The sequence below is a fragment of the Patella vulgata genome, chromosome 4 (assembly GCF_932274485.2).
Source record: "Patella vulgata chromosome 4, xgPatVulg1.2, whole genome shotgun sequence".
Classification (NCBI taxonomy): Eukaryota; Metazoa; Mollusca; class Gastropoda; family Patellidae; genus Patella; species Patella vulgata.
In genome coordinates, this window is record NC_065882.2 from 2,668,756 (window position 1) to 2,690,301 (window position 21,546).

The 21,546-nt window shown below is 34.1% G+C and overlaps 1 protein-coding gene across 1 annotated transcript; it reads left to right on the forward strand.

The window, feature by feature from the left end:
• Positions 1–7: 7 nt before the first annotated feature.
• On the forward strand, positions 8–21,368 carry LOC126817725 (kinesin-like protein KIF2A; the record flags this gene model as incomplete). The annotated part of the gene is made up of 11 exons (XM_050544845.2): positions 8–24; positions 1,048–1,122; positions 1,748–1,794; positions 2,327–2,415; positions 4,409–4,519; positions 5,219–5,286; positions 5,825–5,951; positions 10,329–10,430; positions 11,043–11,115; positions 11,758–11,820; positions 12,588–21,368. Coding segments are annotated over 11 exons (855 nt in total), but the record flags the coding sequence as incomplete, so codon positions are not given.
• Between the last annotated feature and the right edge of the window lie 178 nt (positions 21,369–21,546).

Sequence of the window (21,546 nt, forward strand, 5' to 3'; positions counted from 1 at the left end):
AATACAACATGGAAATAACGTCAGGTAAATAGTACACCTTTCTAATTAACCTCTTATACAACATGGAAATACTGTCAGGTAAATAATACATACCTCTTATACAACATGGATAAATAATGTCAGGTAAATAGTACACCTTTCTAATTAACCTCTTATACAACAGTGAAATAACTCAGGTAAATAAATACTTAACTTCTTATACAACATGGAAATAACGTCTGGTAAATAATACATAACGTCTTATACAACATGGAAATAACGTCTGGTAAATAATACATAACGTCTTATACAACATGGAAATAATGTCAGGTAAATAAATACATCTCTACTTAAACATACATTATGCAAGAGGTAAATCTGCCTGTTGTAGGTCTTTCTTTAGGCCTGAAATGTTATCTAAATTATTAATTAGACATTAATTAACTTATCCAGGCCATAATCAACTCTCGATGGCATCAGATACTCAAGATTTTAACTAGATTAAAATGGTTTGCCATTTAAAAATTTAATTTAAAAATGGGAAAGCGAGGCTAAGTCCTGATTATACCAGTACCCTGGTTACCACTATGCACACATCTTGTCAAAACTACAAACAATGATAACTTGGCTGAGAATGAAATAATTTGAATGAAATTTTCAGTATTTTCTTTTTTTATCATCTATTTTTGAATTATTATAGCAAGAATGACCAACTCTTTATCAAACTCTTAACTAATGTATCTTTAACCTTTTATACAACATGAAAATAACGTCAGGTAGATAATACATCTCTCCTGATTAGTGTTTGGGGGTGGGGGGGGGGGTTTACATGTGTGCGTAGATAGGTCTGTCATTGAGTCAAGTGGCATGGTTGCGATTCCATGCTGGTATGTGACAAGGAGTAGGGTCATGTGTCCAACCTTGTGGGTTTTCTCTGGGTCCACCATTTTCCTCCACAGCTAAAGATCTCTCTATCTCTCTCTCTCTCTCTCTCTCTCTCCATCAATATATCTAGATGAAGAAAAGCACTGGCAAGAGTATTTTATATGGTTTGAATTTTTGTTTCAGGACGTCTGGTACTACATCTGCTAACCAACATTCATCACGTTCTCATGCAGTATTTCAAATCATTCTCAGAAAAAGGTCAGTTTTACTTTAATATTTAATTACACATGAAATGGGTTTTAACACCTTACTTTAATATTTAATTACACATGAAATGGGTTTTAACACCTTACTTTAATATTTAATTACACATGAAATGGGTTTTAACATATTACTTTAATATTTAATTACACATGCAATGAAATGAGTTTTTTTACATCTTACTTTAATGCACTAATGAAGACAGACAAACGCTATGCAGTTTACTATGAGTGAAAGTTGTGCCTGGACAGCATGTTGGACACCAGTGTTTCTGCCAACACTGCCATTGGTTCGTTTGCATGCTGTCAATATGTACGCATTACCTCTGTTATTGATCTGATCCTAAATGATCTGTGCTACATCGCGGAGAAGAGAAAACTAGGCTGGAAAAACCTGAGAAACATTTCTAGCAAACATTACGATTAAACATGGGACTCTCCTGAATAGTGGGCCAGCGCTATACTCAATAAAAGACTGTGGCTTCACTATTTTTATTGCCACATGTAAGACAGTTAATTAGAATATGTTTCTGAATTCACCAACAGAATTAACATTTCTAGCTTCTGTGTAATTTTTCATGATTATTAAATTTCCTTATAATTTGTCCTTTTTTTTTCTCCAGAAATACGAATAAATTATTTGGAAAGTTTTCTCTTATTGATTTAGCAGGTAAGTCTCGTGTTTGTGGTGATTTTCATTGAGAGAAACAGATATCAATTATTTCTTACAAATGGGGGGGTTGGATGGCGCGCTGTATCATACGGTGTACGTGACAAGGAGTAGGGTCGCCTGTCCAACCTCGTGGGTTTTCTCCGGGTCTTCCGATTTCCTCCCACTGCTAAAGACCCCTACGCGCAAGCGAATTATTGACATAAAAAAATTAAACCATATATTAGTCCCGAAATGACCTAGTTTGTGTCGAGTGGACGTTAAACCCCATTTCTCTCTCTCTCTCTCTCTCTCTCTCTCTCTCTCTCTCTCTCTCTCTCTCTCTCTCTCTCTTACAAATGCCCAAGTTAGCTTTAGGCAGATTGAATTGATAGTCAAGTAATCTTGTATTTTCACATTTGAATTATGTTGGCTGTAAATGCCCAAGTACAAAAAAAAACCTGTTAGCTACATGAACTTTACTAATAAGTGAGAAGTGTCATCCAGTGTTCAAGAAAAATATATTTATACTGTGGTCGTTATTATTTTACAGGTAATGAAAGAGGAGCTGATACGTCAAGTGCTGATAGACAGACGAGAATGGAAGGGGCTGAAATCAACAAAAGTTTACTAGCTTTAAAGGTATTATTAATATAAGGCTACACAAAATAAATGTCTTGTTTCTCGGGCAACTGACAGCTGAAACTGTAGGGGGGGAGGGCGGTTTATTTTTTTTTTTACCTCATTTCTGGCTAGAGGATGGTGCAAAATAAAATTTGGCTATTGTTGAAAATTGTTGGGGCGGGAGGGCGGCCTTGTATTTTTTTTTTTTTTTTAATGAGAAAGTCATTACTTGTCTACGGTTTTGCTTTCAGTTATATATTAAACATACTTAGAACATAAACCCAAAAATCAAGTCTACTCAAACACTGTACACTGAAAGGAAAATAATTTTCCATATTTAATTCACGTATTGTACTAGCTTACTAATGGTAATGGTGACAACCATAATTGAAATTGGTTTAAAATAAAATTCCGTACGACTATTAATAGCCGTCCATAATAACGACAATATTTTAAAGAGTAAGTCTCTGACAGCATGTTTATCAAAAATAATCATCACGATAAACGACACTTCGATCTAAATCTAGTATCGCTGGTTTATAATGATTGACCTAATTCCAACCAATGCATGTCACGTGTCATCGGGATTCGGGAAATGACTGTTTCTCAGGTTATTCGGCGTGTTTCTCAGGATATTCGGTGTTCTATCTGGGGTTTATATCGAATGACTATTTAAATTTAACTAACAACTCGTCAGTAAAACCATCAAATGTGTAATCCAATAATTATTTTCAGGATTATCAAAACTACCGTTAAATGTGCTAATGACCCAGATTCTGACTAAGGTATGGTGACTATCATCGTATCGTATTCGTAGCCACAAGTTATAATAATTAACCTGTTCTACGATTCATTGTTTTATAAGTAGGATTTTTTCAAACATGGACCGACTGAAGCCGGCAATAATGGGCCGATTAAGATCGAATGATTGAAATACATTGCATTGTTGTCAATGACTTTCGGTGTTTAACACGAATCAAATTCTAGTTCACAAGGGGAGGTAATTAAAATCACGTGATACAAAAATGGAGGTTCTTTCGTTATCAATAAAAAAAAGACCCGTAAATGAGCGTTTACATCTGAATCAGTTTAATACATTTGAATGGATATTCACGTATGGGGCATGTAGATACATGCGGCATATATTTTTTATGACTTGCTTATCGATGTTCGGGCGGGCGTTACATATTTTTTATTTTTCATCAAGACTAATAAATAGGCCGCACGCGCAACCAATTTTGTGTGCGGGCGGTGCCCGAGAAACAACTTATTTTATTTGTGTTGCCTAAACTCAAACACATTTAATATCTAATTTTCATACTATGCTATTTTCTGGTCTCAATTTAACTGCATATTCAAATGTATTTATCTAAAGACCTCAGCTTTTACGTTACGCCTTTTTACTGAACTTTCAAAAATTTCATGTATAAATTTCCGTGTTTCATGGTTTGGACATATAGAAAACCTTTCTTTTTTTTTTATATTGACTTCTATCAGTGTCATGTGACTGTCATCTAAGTATGAAAGGACAATATATACCTGGATCCAGTTCTATTACATATGTGGTAATGGCTGACACCAATATTGTCCTTTAAAGGCTCAATACCACTCTTGTTGTAACTGAATAATATGTACCAATCTATTTACAATATTCTAATTAATTGATGATGCAAATTTCATCTTAACACACCCAATTTAAAAAATTGGAAAAATTCAACTAAATGATTTGAAAAGCCTGACGTAAAGCTTTTCAAATGTGACTTGGATTTAAAAATATTTTTGAACCCTCTGGACAAGTAAAATAGGATTTAATGGATAATTTACACAACAGGAAGGACACTAACAAATCTAGTACTTAGAATAAGACTATTTTTTATTTTCTGGAACTGTCAAGCCAGCAAGAGTGTTATTGTCCCTTTAACTTTTATCAATGTAACAGTAATCTAATTATGAAGAATATAAAAGTTAAAATATTGTCTCTGTATTATAATTTGATTGTTTTTTATTTTAGGAGTGTATAAGAGCTTTAGGTAGAAGAGGAGCCCACACACCATTCCGTGCTAGTAAACTAACACAGGTTCTACGTGATTCTTTTATAAAGGAAGGTTCGAGAACGTGCATGGTAAGTTTGTCATATAAACATTTGAAACCCAATCTGATTAAAACACAGATCCTATTTCGTTTCATTTTTGATTGTTCAAAATTTCGTTTTACTTGTCTACTACACTAGGATCTGGAAGAGTTGCTATATAACCGGCGTACTGAATGAAACTGTGGGTAACCCACTAGAAATATCAACGCAAATTGATTAATAAAATGTCTGACATTTTATGATCAAAAGCCGCTCCTATGACCTCTGATGTGACCTTCCGCTACAACTGGTCATGTAGTATAGGCCATCAAAAGTAAATAAAAAAAGACGAAACTAAATATAGATCTGTATTTTAATCAGATTGTTTTACAGAATAAACATCCACGTTGAATTATATACCTGTACATTCGGTTGTGTTGTTAGAGATCTAGAAGTTCTTAGAATTTCATTCTTGCAGATCCATGGAAATGGATAAGAATTCTTGCTAAATAATTGACAGATTTTACAAATATGAAACAAAATTTTGCTGCCTTTTATTGCATATTAAATAATAATAAAGTTTAGGCCACATCTCAAAAAATATTCTGGTTTTCAGAAAATTGTGCTTTGGGAGGTTTTTAATTTTTTATTGTTCTTCATGAAAAGCTGAATAAGCAACAGGCTTTCTAGAGAATCTGTAATAATTTGCCAAATCTGTTCCTTTAGACATTTGATAATATTTATTTGTAGATTGCTATGATATCACCTGGTATGAGCTGTGTTGAAAATACTCTAAATACTTTACGCTATGCTGACAGGTAAGACTTTTAATACCTTACGCTATGCTGACAGGTAAGACTTTTAATACTTTACGCTATGCTGACGGGTAAGACTTTTAATACTTTACGCTACGCTGACAGGTAAGACTTTTAATACTTTACGCTACGCTGACAGGTAAGACTTTAATACTCAATACAGACATGAAATGAAATGGGGTTTCATGTCCACTCAAGAAAAACTTGGTCATTTCGGGACTGACATGTGGTTCAATTTTATTTCATTAATTCACTTGTGCTTGTGCTTACATCGTTTATGATGTAATGTGAATCATTCATGTTTATAATGTAATGTGAATCATACGAGTGAACATGTGCCGTGGGCAGGATGAGAGTGACCATAGATGGTGAGGATTGGATATAATGTTGAGAGAATGGTTATAATTAACACAGATATTGTTTGCTTCTTGAATTGTTGAAATTGCGAGACAGACTGTTTGATTTATATTATGATATTGTTGTATATTTGATATATAGTAAAAGGTGTTTATATTATAATGTTGTTGTATATTTAATATAGAGTAAAAGAATTAGGACCAGGTGGTAAAGTTGAAGGTAAACCAGCCGAGGTGTCACCATCAGATAATCTACCATTAGGTACCATGTCACCACAGAATAGTGATCTACATATGTTAAAAACTTCTAATGTAAGTACTAATCTATATCTCTTCACTTAAAGGAGCTAAATCTCTAATATTTGGCACCTAGAATTAGACACAAATGAGTCTCAATGCATATAATAATGTTATATGAATGTATGTAAACTGATTTACATTCAATCGTTTCTATTTTAGTCTAATTTCTGATCAGTTATGTTTGGTGCAAAACGTGAAGAGTTCAAATTGATTGGCAATCTTTGGCATCTGGTTATTCCAGTCTACACCGGTAGTATTCTCCCCTCTTTCATCAAGTCGTTTCATTACAAATGGCACTGAAACGCATTTTGGTACACGATTTGTGTACCAATGGTAAAATGTTTATTTTGTCTTAAATATTGGATATCAGAAGCCCATCTTTTTCCAGTAAGATCACAACACCATTACACCAATGTTGATTAAAATTGACAGATAATTCGTGTTTTCAATGTCGAAGATTTTGGATGATATTGAGTTAGAGACTTGGCTACTTTAAAAGAACCACACACAGAGAGTTAAGAACAGCATTTTATTGTGACAAGAAGTTGGATCGCTTGTCAAACCTTGTGCGTTTTCTCCAGGTCCTCCAAGTTCCTCCCACTGCTAAAGACCCCTACGCTCAAGGAAATTATTGAAATAAAATTGAACCATATGTTAGTTTCGAAATGACCTAGTTTGTGTCAAGTGGAAGTTAAATCCCATTTCTCTTTCTCGTAAAATACAAATATTACAATACAACACTAGATCCAATATTACAATACAACACTAGATTCAATATTACAATACAACACTAGATCCAATATTACAATACAACACTAGATCCAATATTACAATACAACACTAGATCCAATATTACAATACAACACCAGATCCAATATTACAATACAACACTAGATCCAATATTACAATACAACACTAGATCCAATATTACAATACAACACTAGATCCAATATTACAATACAACACTAGATCCAATATTTCATTGCAATAGGAAATTGACATTCCTTCAATTCAGTTGAATCGAAATTTAGAATCACAGCAGACGTGATTCTTTCTGTGGTCAAAAAATCAAAATGGTGGATGTCAACCAGGGGGTTGTTTCACAAAATTTTAACTAAGATAAAATCCAAATTTTAGTAATTTGATTGGATAATATTAGATTGATTTTAGTGCTTAGCCAATCAAAATTGAAGTATCTACTAAAATTTGGACTTTATCTTTAGTTAAGATTTCGAGAAACAGAGCCCAGGGTCTTTTCTATTATAGTACCTAATGCTGTGATCTCGTGTACTCTAGTTGCTTTGTAGTGTGTGACCTGACTTTAAGAACATAAAAAATTAAAACGAGTAAAACTATGTATTTTCTACATGTAGCTTGATGTTGACTTCCTGTTATATGTTTATTTAATGACAAATAAACCAAGGGAGTAGAAGATACTTTATATTTCGTTTCATTATTTTCCTCTCATTTTTAAAATCGGCATTATTGTAGATTAGATAAAAAAACTGACAGTTCTCAATTTAATAGTTAAAATAAAGATAATGTAAAGGGAATGTGCTGAAAATTTCAGTCATATTACTTCATTCTGAGTCAACAAATACTCATTTTAATAACACTGTAACCTTGATTGTCACTGTGACAGTTATTACGATAATAAACAAAGTCTTGATTATCCATTCTTAGGGTTAATCATCAACGGCCGTTGAACTGCAGATCGGATTCAAATCTGTGGAAAATAGGACCCATCTGATGCCATCGGGAGTTGATAACGGTCTTTTCATGTTAATAAATGTCTAATTAATAATTTATATAACATTTCATGCCTAAAGTCCAAAACTGACTGACGGGACATTTTTTAAAAAATGAAAGCCCTGCACCCAAGACTCTGATAATCAGGATGTAAATGAAATGAAATGAAATGGGGTTTAATGTCCTACTGTTTTGCTCCTATACTGTGATAATGAAGACGGGCATATGCCATACAGTGTGCTAAGGGAAATTTTGCTCGGGCATCGACACTATGGCCTACCAAATATCAAATTCCCACTACTTTTACGTGTACGCCAATGTATACAAAAAAACTGTACATGGGACCTTGTTTTTTGTTTTTGTCCCATCCGAACAACTAGACAGCTGTCCTTGTCAGACCCTCTGTCCTTGTCAGACCCTCTGTCCTGCACTACTGACAAGGGGGGAGCACACCAGTAAATCCTGACGAACTTTCTCGGCCAACACCGGGATCAAAAACAGGGCTTCCTGGTTAGCAATCCAACATCTTACTCACTGAGACGGGGATCACGGTGGCCAAGTGGGTAAGACGCTGGCTCGCTAACCTGGCCGAGAAAGTTCATCCAGATTAACCGGCGTGGTTCCCCCTGGTCAGTGATGCAGGACGGAGGGCCTGACAAGGACAGCTGTCTAGTTGTTCGGATGGGACGGAAAACTGAGGTCCCGTGTACACATTGGCATGCACATAAAAGATCCCTTGACAGTTGGAATTCGATATAAGACTAGGCCATAGTGCCGCTATTAGGGCAAAATTTCCATCGTAACACACTTTATGGTGTATGCCCGTCTTCATTAGCCCAGTTCGGAGCAGAACAGTAGGACGTTAAACCCCATTTCATTTCATTTCATTACTCACTGAGACACTGTGCCACGGTAAACAAGATAATGAGATAGAATATAACGAAACCTCTACTCCCTTTATTCTACTTCCCTGTTGTTTTCCTACTAAGATACAACTATATACAGTCCATGTTACAACTATTAAATGTCAGAGTACAGGATATCCTTAAGGTTATTTTAAAAATAATAAAATCTATATAAGTTTGTGAACTTATCTTGACATTTTATTTATCAAGAAAAATGGAAAAACAAACGGTATAGTAATTATTTTGTGTGATATTATATAGAGTTGGACAATAATTTCAATAAATCAATAAAATAATATTGCAATATGTAAAATTTATTGACAAAAATGGTATAGTTATTATTTTGTGTGATATTATAATTTATTGATAAAAATGTTTTGACCGTTAAAAATACTGCAATAATCCAAATATCCAATGTTATGTTTGACCTAAGATTATCGCCATTTCTTCAACAATATAATTGTATTTTATTGAAACTTAGTGTAAATCAGTTTGATCATACGTCAAAATTTATACTTGATAAATCTACGCTGGTTTATTAAACATACATTATGCAAGTGCTAAATCTGCCTATTGTCTTTCTTTAGGCCTGAAATGTTTTCTAAACTATTAATTAGACATTAATTAACTTATCCAGACCATAATCAACTCTCGGTTGGATTTGAATACATTTTGTGAAAGATGGTTTAACGATTAAATTGATAATCGAGACTCTGTTTTTTATCGTACAGACTTCAGTAATGATGATCGAGGCTAGGCCTAAAATTCAATCGCTAATATCTTGGTTCAGAGTGGATCAATTTGACTGAAATTTTCAGCATATTCTATTTACATTATCTAGTTTTTAGCTATTATAGTGAGAACTGTCAACTCTTTATCTAATCTCCCATAATGCCCCTTAATTCATAAGTTTTGTGTTCAACAAAATATTTTGATCATTAAAATACCGTAATAATGTAATATATTGTTGACACGTGTCTAATAATATTCTGTGAAACATAAGCTTGACCTTACAGTCATTTAAATTTATTTGCTTCTCGGAGAAATCTACTTGAGATATTCACCATCGTATTTCCAGTCTCCTTTCACAAAGTACTAAAATATTGTAACAATGGCAATATATTGTGGATTTTAATATCCTTATCTCAACAAAGACTTTCCATGAAGACAATAGGAATGTGATGAAATTGATGAAGTCATAAGTTCCAAATATCGACTTTATTACAGGACCGTTATTAATATCAGGCATGGAAATAAGGTTTTACTTGTACTTGTCAAAATTACTGGTTTTACTGAACGAATACCTGACATTTTGACAAAAGTCGGGGATGCAAAAAATGGTGCCTGACATTGTCTGTGACAGGTACCTTATTTCCAGGTTGTTCATCAGGATTTTCTGGCGTGGTTTCCCTTTGTCAGTGATGCAGGACGGGGCAACCTGACAAGGACAGCTGTCTTGTCATTAGGATCAGACAAAATCCCAAGGCCCTGTGTACACATTGGCATGCACATAAAAGATACCTTCACAATTGGAATTTGATATAAGAGTAGGCCGTAGTTCCGCTGTCAAAGAAAAATGTCCCTCATAACACACTGTATGACATGCCCGTCTTCATAAGCCCAGTAGGACGTTAAATTTCATTTCATCTATTCCCAGGCTTTTTTGTTTTTTAGGATTGATTACAAATTATGAATTTTATTTAGCAGTAGAGGTATTTATGTTTATATATTATAGCAAGAAGAGGTATCAGAAGAATTATTATCATTCCATCAAGCTATGAATAAGATGCAAGAAATGGAAGAAGAAGTAATAGAAGACCATAAGTCATTAGCAGAGGTAAAACATTTCTTATACATGTAGGTCATAGAAATAATCTCGACCATTGTAATCTCTGGAATAACGTCTTGTCAAGACAGTATATTGAAATTAACATCATTACAGTTCATTTCTTTTAATCGGGCGTTAGTGTTGCATCATAAGGTCTGTTATTGAGTCAGCTGGCGTGGTTTCAATTCCCCACTTGTATGTAAATTTTACGTTTTTCTCTGGGTCCTCCGGTTTCCCTCCGACTGCTAAAGACCCCTACGCGCAAGCAAATTATTGAAATAAAATTGAACCATGTTAGTCCTGATATGACCTACTTTGTGTTGAGTGGATATTAAACCCTCTCTCTCTCTCTCCAGTCAATCCAAAAGACTAGACAGTTGAAAATCAGAGTTGAAAAACTCTTAACGATTCTTCTTAGCCCAAACTGGGAAATTCCCTATATGAACTGTGTGAACGTGTGGAAGTTAACAATGACTGTAGGTTATGGAAATAAAATTGAACCATATGTTAGTTCCGAAATGTCTTAGTTTGCGTCGAGTGGACGTTAAACCCCATTTCTCTCTCTCTCTCTCTCTCTCTCTCTCTCTCTCTCTCTCTCACACACTTTATTTTTGATTACAGCAAAATCAGAAGTGGTTATCAGAAGATAAACGATTGTTAAAAATAACAGAAAGTGTTGATTACGATACAGAAGGTCAGTTAGTTTAAATATACAACAATTTCTGCTCAAATATTCACTTTTATTTATTATTGCAAACAATCTGATTAAAATATGCATCTATATTTCATTTTGGTTTTTATACTTTCGATGGCCTACATGAAGATCTGACCAGTTGTACTGGGAGGTCATGTCAGGGGTCGTACAAGCGGCTTTTGACCCTATGACGTCAGACATTGATTAATCAACCAGCGTTGACACCAAGAATTCTCCCTAACAGACCATTTCATTAGCTAATCTCTCATATCAACCAAAGTGCGGGTTATATAACAAATCTTCCAGATCCTAGTGTAGTAAAGACAAGAAATTTTGAACTATAAAAAAAACGAAAGGAAATAGGATCTGTGTGTTAATCAGATTGTCGAAATAACTTAATTCCATGTTGTATTTCAACCTATGTCAATGTGTTCTGCCACTTTTAACTCAACATGTTACCTGGTTTTCATGAAGAATATTTGGCAGTGTTTGTTTTTAGACAGTTGGAATGTGTAATATATATAGATATAGACTCACTGATATTTATTAATCTATACCTAAATACCTAGGATCTGTGTTTTAATAGATTGTCAAGTATAACATGTGTTAAAGTTGTATCAATATATTTGTAATATTTTGTAGCATATGCTAAACAATTGGATGTTAGTTTAGTGAAGAGAATACAAATGTTAACATCGATGAGAGGTAAATTATATTTACTACTATTATCACCAATTTGACCTTTTAACCTTTACACAGGTGTCAGTAACATTTAACTACCGGTATTTAGTGATTATCACAACTATTGACACAATATGACAACTGACTTTTTTACTGCTTAATCCAGCATAATATAAGGAGTAGGGTCACCTGTCCAACCTCTTGGGTTGTCTCCGGGTCCTCCGGTTTCCTCCCACTGCTAAAGACCCCTATGCGCAAGCGAATTATTAAATTAAAAAAATTAAACCATATGTTAGTCCCGAAATTACCTGGTTTGTGTCGAGTGTATGTTAAACCCTCTCTCTATAAGTTTGTAAATGACCATAATATGTTTTAACTCGTTGTAAAGACGGGGATCGCGGTGGGTAAGACGCTGGCTCGCTAGCCTGGAGGTTGGGTGTTCGATCACTGCATTGGCCGAGAAAGTTCATCCAGATTTCCCGGCTTGGTTCTCCCTTGTTGGTGATGCAAGATGGAGGGCTGACAAGAACAGCTGTCTAGTCATTCGGATGGGACGAAAACCCGCGGTCCCGTGTACACATTGGGGTGCCCGTAAAAGATCCCTTGACAGTTGGAATTCGATATAAGAGTAGGCTGTAGTGCCGCTGTCCAGGCAAAATTTCCCTTATAGCACAATGTATGGCGTATGCCCATCTTCATTAGCCCAGTTTGGAGCAGAACAGTAGGACGTTAAACCCCATTTCATTTCATTTATTAATATTTTATGACCCAAATTACTGTTTTATTTCTAGAAAAAGTTGCAACGTTTAGAAGAGAACTTCAAGAAGAGGAGACTTTAAGTAGAAATATAAAGGCTAGAAAACCACCTAGATAAATTCCCAACAATTATAATCGTGTTTTGGTCATAGCTTATTTTAGGCGGTCCCATTGTTATTCTGTAAACAACTTGCCAAACAGCATACTTATGACTTGTTTCGTCTCTTTATAAATAAACGTGATGTTTAAATCTTGTTCGTGTAGCATCTAAATTACTAGACACTTGTTTTAAAACAATATGCAAATGAGTAAAGAGTTTATTCGATGAAGTCTTATGTCATGTTTCGTGGGTAAATTATAGGGCTGCAACGATTCATCGATGAATTCTAATGTCCTGTTTAGTAGGTAAATTATTATGTTTTTTTGTTTTTTTATTCAACGTGTTATCAAAGATAAATTATACAGTAAACGTCGTATAAGTTGGATCTAAGTGAACTTACTCATTTTTTCTGAGTTAAGCGAAGATCCGAGTTAGCCGAAGACCGAAATTCAATCTTAGCTCGATTAGAAATAAACTGCAGGAGGCGGATAGTAATTGATTCAAAGGCACATTTCAAGCTTTTGTTTGTATGTGCGAGTAGATAACTTCTGTTTTGGTGCGATTAGATAACTTCTGTTTTGTCGCCATCTTTGAAAAATGTCCTAAATTTTCCCAGGAAAATGTCTATTACAGCAGACAGCCAGTTTCGAATTTGACAATAAATTTCTATCAAATAAGGCTGATTTGAATCAAAATAATGGAAGGAAGTATTTTGGTGCTCTGTGCATGAAATACCTAACCGCGGTTTAGACCATCGGGACAAAACTGACAGTCAAATTCTGAACATACTGCTGATCCGACTTAGGCAAAGGAAAAAAGCCAGAATTAGATCAAATGGACCGAACATTTTGATCCGAGTTGAGCAAGGAACCGACTTAGGAAATTTAATAAGAAAATCGTGCAGGATCAAAGGGTCCAAACAATTTTATCCGAGTTGAGCAAAGATCTGAATTATACGATTCCGACTTATGCGAGGTTTACTGTACTTTTTCTTTATCATAGAATTTATTACAAACTATACGTGATCTAATTATAAAAACCAATATACATCAGTCTCAGTTGACATGGTGTAAAATTTATCACAAATTGAAAAGTGTTCAATATGATGTTATTAAAGAGGTACTGTCACTAGTAACCGTTGCTAATGTTTAAAACAAAACATATTACCTAATTTAACTATGCAGTTAAATTAGACATGTGAATATTAAATTGTGTGTTTAATTTGAGATTTATCCAGCTATCCATATTTTAAGATAAGACATTTCTTGTAAATTGATAAGACTAGGTTTCCACTGTCATGTGATGCGTTAGGATTGTCCCCTATTGAGTTCATGATCTGGTACATGCAGATACATTCACTTACGTTTCGATACGATCAACACGATTGCTACCACTGAAGACTGGATAGGATTACTCCATGATTTCAATCGTAGCGCAAATCATGATAGTGGGAACCTAGCTTTAGAGATGACTCTTATATCTGTGGTGATTTTCTGATTTCACCGTATATGTTGCTTTATGTAAGTTGTTTTCAATTTTGGTATAGATAATAATACTTCTTGAAGTACTTTATTCCCAATCTTATTAAAACACAGATCCTATTTCGTTTCATTTTTTATACTTCAAAATCTCGTTATACTTGTCTTTACTACACTAGGATCTGGAAGAGTTGTTATATAACAAGCATTCTGGTTGAAGTGAGGTTATTAGCCAATGAAACGGCCTGTTACGGGGAGTTCTCGGCGTAGGATGCACAGAACTGTGGGTAAACCACTAGAAATGTTAATGCTGATTGATTAATCATAGTCTGATGTCATAGGGTCAAAAGCTACACGTATAACACTTGACGCGACCTTCCACTACAACTTCCGCGACCTTCATGTAGTGTAGGCCATCAAAAGTTTAAGAAAAACGAAACGAAATATAGATCTGTATTTTGATCAGATTGCTATTTTACACATCCTCAATTTTTATTTACGTATTTATTAATTATAAAAGACGTCGAGTTAATAATGTTTAAAATTTATCCTTCTTGTGTTTTTGTTCTGTGTATAAATTAATGCCAAGTGAATCATAAAGCAATGAATAATTTAATATATTTTTACGAATTTCCCTTTATTTATTCTGGTATTGTAATAGCTCAATAGATCAAAATAACTGGGACTGTCAGTAGTTTTATTAGAACAAGTTTCCATACAGTTTACAACTGTTTGTAATCGTATATTGGAGGTTTAATCATATGGTCCCATCTTCCATTAGCCCCAAGGGGGGATGGGGTGATGGCCGAATGGTTAGCATGTGCACACTGTATCATAAGGTCTGTCATTGAGTCAACTTGTGTGGTTTCGATTCCCCAGTTGTACGTGATAAGGAGTAGAGTCGCCTGTCTTAGCCCAAAGGGGGATGGGGTGGTGGCTGAATGGTTAGCACGTGGCGCGCTGTATCATAAGGTCTGTCATTGAGTCAACTCGCGAGGTTTCGATTCCCCGGTTGTACGTGACAAGGAGTAGGGTCACCTCTCCAGCCTTGTGGGTTTTCTTAGGTCCTCCCACTGCTAAAAACCCACACGTGCAAGTGTGTTAGTCCTGAAATGACCTAGTTTGTGTCGAGTGGACGTTAAATCCCATTTCTCTCTCTCCTCCATTTAGCAGAAGTTTGTGCTGATAGTGTAAAATTAAACCAGACATCTTGATCAGCAATCACACTTTTTGTGACGGAAATAAATCGATTGCAAACGTTTAAAAACTATATGGAAACTAGCCATTTCTAGTAAATTTAATAGTCTATTTGATAAACAGTTAGTCCATTATTTAGGATCAAATATGATTGTTTATACGCTCACATTAAAATTTAGCTTTATAATGTTGTCCGCCCGTCTTGACGTTTTGTCGTTCAAAATTGTTTGTTGATGTTCTAGAGATCAAGTTATAACTGGGCTTGCCACAAGATGTGAACGAGCGCACATAACACTCACGCAAACTTGTTGCTGCGCGAGAAGATGTTGCTCACTCATGTCGTTCAATGAATAGTTGCTACCAAACTCGTTGCTTTTTGGGTCAGTATTTATTGTTTTTACAAAACTGATGTTGTGAAACTGAAAGGTTTGCTATTCTTCGTTTGTCACTGCCGCTGTACACACATCGGTCGAAGATTCCAACATGTTGTACGTCACAATTACATCACTTTCTAATTCATATTGACCAATGAAACCATGTGAGATTTTGTGAGCATGTTATGTCAATGGGATCACTGTTTTATTTTCAGCCATGGGCTACACGGGGATTCCAAACTTACCTGCCTAAATTGATAAATAAAAAAAATATCAGATTTTTCTTTTTAATTTTAAAATAACATGTACATTTCCTATATTTGGTTCAAACTTTTAATCAAGTTGAATTTACTGTTTTGTGTTAATTGTTTCCATGACAACACATTTGCCATATTGGTATGCGACCTATTGCTCATGTAAAGCGAATTTGCGTGAGTAAATTTAACCACTCGCAAATTTTGCGCGAGTGCTTAATTGCTCACATCATTATCTTCTTGGCAAGCCCTGTATAATCTGATTGACTTTAAACTTTATACACAACAGTGTTTATAAGATGAAGAATCCTATTGAATTTCTACAATTTGAATTGCTGTCAGTGTCTCTTAGTAAAGCCTTGTAGTATCCTAGATGATTACTACATGGATTGTTGCCCTTGATCTGATTCCGAGTGTCTTTTAAATCCTCCCATCTCGTTACTTATTCTAGAATAAAAATGTGACAGCCTTTATTAACTGCTCAGACAACTTAGCTGCTATGCACGTATATTTCGTTGCATGGCAACCTATCCTATTTTAACCATGTGATTATATATAAAGCTATTATGTGTTATAATGAAAAGCCTGCTGAATTTAAGTAAAGACAATGCTGTGATAAAATTATTCTTTTAAAAGATTTGCGTTAATGTATATAAGGTAGTTCGCTGTAATGTATGTCGTAGTTTAGCTCTTGTTCAATATAGATAGATAAATCGCCTTCAACCAAAGCGAACATTGGGTCTTTTTATATTTCACGTACGTTCTAGACAATATATACAACTATAAATAGATCTGGATAGTCCTGGAAATAATATGGTCTGACACATGGCCGTAAATAGCTCAGAGCAACGAGGGGGGCGGGAAGTGTTTTCAAGGGTGCTGTAATATCTTTTGTTTTTATGGTCAACAATTTTTTCACGGGGGGGGGGGGGGGGGCTAGTCTGACATTACTGAACTTGTACCGGACACTTCAAACTTTGTGCCGAATATGTATTCATAATATCAATGATAACACAGAAAAACACGAATCAGTCGAGGATAAAATGACTGGCACCAAATCGAGGAAATTGTGACTGATGTCTTATTTCCAGGCTTGTTTATAGAGTAACTAAGAATTTGTGGGTTTAGTAAAGAAAGTTATTTATGGAAGTCATTGACGATATTAAAAAAGTAAGAAAAGAAATGTCATGGCATCCAGTTAAAGAAAACCCCTGAGTTAAGACTTCTTGTTTTGCTCTGTGGTCCAGGCATCTTAAAAACAAATACAGTACGCGAATAAACCTGATATCTAAGAACGAAAGTCCATATTTAGACTGATTAAAACACAGATCCTATTTCTTTTCGGTTTTTTTAAAATTCAAAATTTCGTTTTACTTGTCTAGAGTTGTTATATAACCCGCGTTCCTATTAGTGTGAGGGATTAGCCAATGAAATGGTCTGTTAGGGCAAATTTTTGGCGTGAGTTGCATAAAGCTGTGGGTAACCCACTAGAAACCTCAACACTGATTGGTTAATCAAATGTCTAATGTCATAGGGTAAAAAGACGCTTGTATGACCACTGACGCGACCTCCCGTGTAGAGGCCTTCGAAAGTATTAAAAAAAAACGAAACGAAAGATAGATCTGTGTTTTAATCAAATTGACTAGTCCACTGCAAATAAACATACCGGTCCTTTAAAAACTTTACCTGTGTAAAATCAGACTCAAGTGTCCTACTTTTAAAGTTAAAGAAGAATCTCAAAATAATAATTCTATGTTTCAGTCTAGTTTTGTTAAAGGGCATTTCTTAATTTGATGGTATGCTAATTTTACGAGTCCATATTTCCACCCCTTCAATGTATAACCGTATATTTTTTGTATTTAAAAATAATTGGTTATTTTAGTGCTATAAGACAGATTATCAATATGTATGCCTACTATAATTAGTTTATATTTATTTATCGATAGAACACACATAGAATATTTTTTTTAAGAATAGAAACCAGTTTTAAATAATTTTGATTATTTAGTAGACAATTAGTATGGAGGGGTATTCATTCAAAAATAATGTCTGTAGTTATGTCACAACACTATACACGATTCCTCGGTAGGTTTGGTTAACTCCACAGTCCATATTTTGGAATCGCCATTTTGAACAATCGTGATAGACTAGCATAAGACATGTATCATGTCTGCAATAGATGAACAAACAAAGATGGTTGGATTTGTGGGCATATTGCTTCAACAGTTAAAAATGCAGATCTGCAGACATTTTATATTTGACATGAATATTAGTACCCCTATAAATCAGTAGAATTATTTTTCAGGCAATTATTTTAATTTTTTTTCTCATTTTATTTATTTTAGAATCTAAGTCAGAATAGCCAACAGCATTGATTGTTATATAATATGTATTACCTGTCGTTTAATAGAGAGATTTCGTAACTTTACATTTACACTTGCATATACATTTAGACGGTAAAATGTCATTAGTTTTTGTGACATGACGTGAAGCGCACGTCATAAAAGTGTGTCCGACGGATAGCAGCCTCTATATCTGTAAGTTCACAACACTTAGCTAAACCTTGTTTAATTTCTATAATCGAGTTCACAATTTTTCTCTGAATTGTGGTTTTTCACTAACTAAATCAACAGAGAAGACCTTCTCCTTCGTGTAGATACAATAAGAATAGGCCGAGACAAAATATGTGCGTACTTTACTAATCTCATCTTTAATAATCTATCCGTGATGTAGGCCTATCGAGATCGTGGACCAAGTTTATGTCGCCACCTACTAAGTGTAACTGTAAGTGTGAATTTAGCGAAACATGTAAATGTAAGTGAAACTGTGAAGTTGGGAAACCTCTCTATTATGTAACTGAGCCATGTTTCAATTTGAAGATGATTTGTCTAACATTATGTTTTATTATGTAACCAAATTCCAGATTATTTATCTGACATTATTTACTCAATTTAATAATGTTTATACTTCGAGTTTAATCATTTCTCACAAGAAATCTATATCTTCACATGCCTTATTTTCACATGCTTCATTTTTTGTCCATATTTGGTTGTAATTTGTGAAAATATATTTCCTTAGTCTCATCAAAACTATAGTTTTCTTACTTTAAATTAAATTATAGCCACCAACATGAGAATTCCATTTTTGTTTATTATTTTGTAATTTTTATCTTTTTTTTTAAATACTGTTTGTATCGAGTCTCTATTCAATGTTTATTTAGATTCACTTGAAAACATAATAAAAATACAACTTCATTTTCATAGGGTTAATTCTTGGCACTGTCAACTTCTTATCTTAAAGGGAAAATCCCCAGATATATTTTAATAAAATAAAAAATGTATCCAAGTTCCGTTCTATGGCACCTTTTCAAAGAAATACAAGCTTGGTCCCTATATTTCATAGTGTATACATGCCTGGATAATCATGTCTATACTAGAAGAAGTTACAGCATTAAATGATCTGACATGATTATCAAGTCACTTATACAATTGAATGAAATGCCTTAAAAACAAGTTACATAATCCTGTTGACCAAATCTGGCCATCATTTCCGAATTGCTCAATATTTTGATTTGAAGGTAATTTGTCGTGACATTTTGAAATGGATTCACATAATTTGTCCAATTGTTATTTCAATGTCCCGTAAAATCGGGGACTGGCCTTTAGACCATTTCTAGAAATAAGGGTTTAACATCTTGAATTCAGGGTAAAAATTTCAAAGGTAAAGATGTTGGTGACAATCTGTTATCAGATTTTATTTTTATTCCTTGCATGATAAACTGTGAAAATTTGCAATATTAAATCTTAGAATACAAATATTAATAAGTTACTCTTATACAGCCCAAGTTTGTTTTAAATCACCCCTCATAGTCACGATTCCTTCCTAATACTTCATCACGTTGGTAAACAAACGCGTTATTCAATCCCATCAATTTGGCCCCTGGTATGTTTTAATATTAAGGAATTTCTATAAATTTATTATTCAGTGTATCCAATTCCACACAACTTACAATAATGTTTTTACTTACAAATGAGGCATACTGAAAAATGTCACGCCTTCCATAATTAAGGTTAATTGAAAAAAGCTTTGTTTTAATGGAAGAATTTGTACATTGCTAAGTTTCCATAAGTACATTAAATTGAAAAGTTTTGTTTTTAAGAAAGAATTTTGTACATTGCTAAGTTTCCATAATTACCGTTAATTGAAAAAAAGTTTTGTTTTTAAGAAAGATTTTGTACATTGCTAAGTTATATTTGCCATCTCCTTAATTTTTCGTATCAGAAAATTTTCTGGTTTAATTTTTATGTTTGGGTTGTGAAATGTTGTTAGCACATGTATTATATGTTTGCACGTAATTATTTGTATATATTCAAGAATTTAAGGGAGAGAATATTACGATTTGTATATTAATATCTTAAAGTTAAATTTTCCTTAAATCAAGATTGAAGAATTTTATTGAATTGTTTATATAAATTTGGTTTGCTACCCAAACAAAATGGCATTCTTCTCTTCTCGTCTGTAACTTGTTATCTAAAATTCTCTTCTATGTCTGTTAACTTTATAAATGTAATTGCAACTTACCCTCAATGTCAGAGAATGTTCAATTTAAGCAATAAGAAATAGATATAATTTAGTACTGGGCCACAAGCAGATTATGGGTGGTTGGATGGCTGAATGGTTAGCGCATGCGCGTTGACTCATAAGGTCTGTCATTGAGTCAACTGACATGGTTTTGATTCCCTGGTTGTACGTGACTAGGAGTAGGGTCGCTTGTTCTACATCATGGGTTTTCTCTGGGTCCTCCGGTTCCCTCCCACTGCTAAAGAAACCTACGTGCAAGCGAATTAATGAAATAAAATTGAACCATGTTAGTCCTGAAATGACCTAGTTTGTGTCAAGTGGACTTTAAAACCCATCTCTCTCTCTCTCACTAGCAGATTGTATAGTTTTACCAGTATTTGATTGCAGTTCTTAAGATGACAAATCATGAAAATTGTAGAATTTTTGCTGGTCTGGAGAAAGAAAGTGATCAATTGATGCATGTTGACTATAGATGTACTGTCAGGACTGTTGATGCTCAAATTAGATTTATGCAAAATGAAAGACTAGTTGGTCAACGATCTCCTAGTTATTTTAGTAACAGATTCTTATCGGACTCTGTCTTAAAATCGGTTACTAAAGTAACTATAGATCTAATGCATTTCTAGCCTCTTATCTGCTTATGGCTCATTATGTAATTTATATCAATATATTATAACAGATGACTGTGAATATTGTAGGTTAAGCTTTGATCTCAGTCTATGTTAATATTTACTTAACTTTCTGGTTTCATTTCTTTCTACTGCTGCTTTCTGTGTTTTGTCATATTGACGGACTGCCATATATATGGGGCAAGAATAAATTTTATTATCAATTTGTTTGTTGGGGTTTTTTTTTTCTCTAAGTTAAAGATACATTATGTAAGATTTAGATAAAGAGCTAGCCATTCTTGCTTTTATAGTTCGACACAAGATAATGTAAAATGAAGGTTTGACAATAATTTAACCACCATACAGGTTGTTCGAAGCTAAGTCTCGCTCCTTCATTTTTAA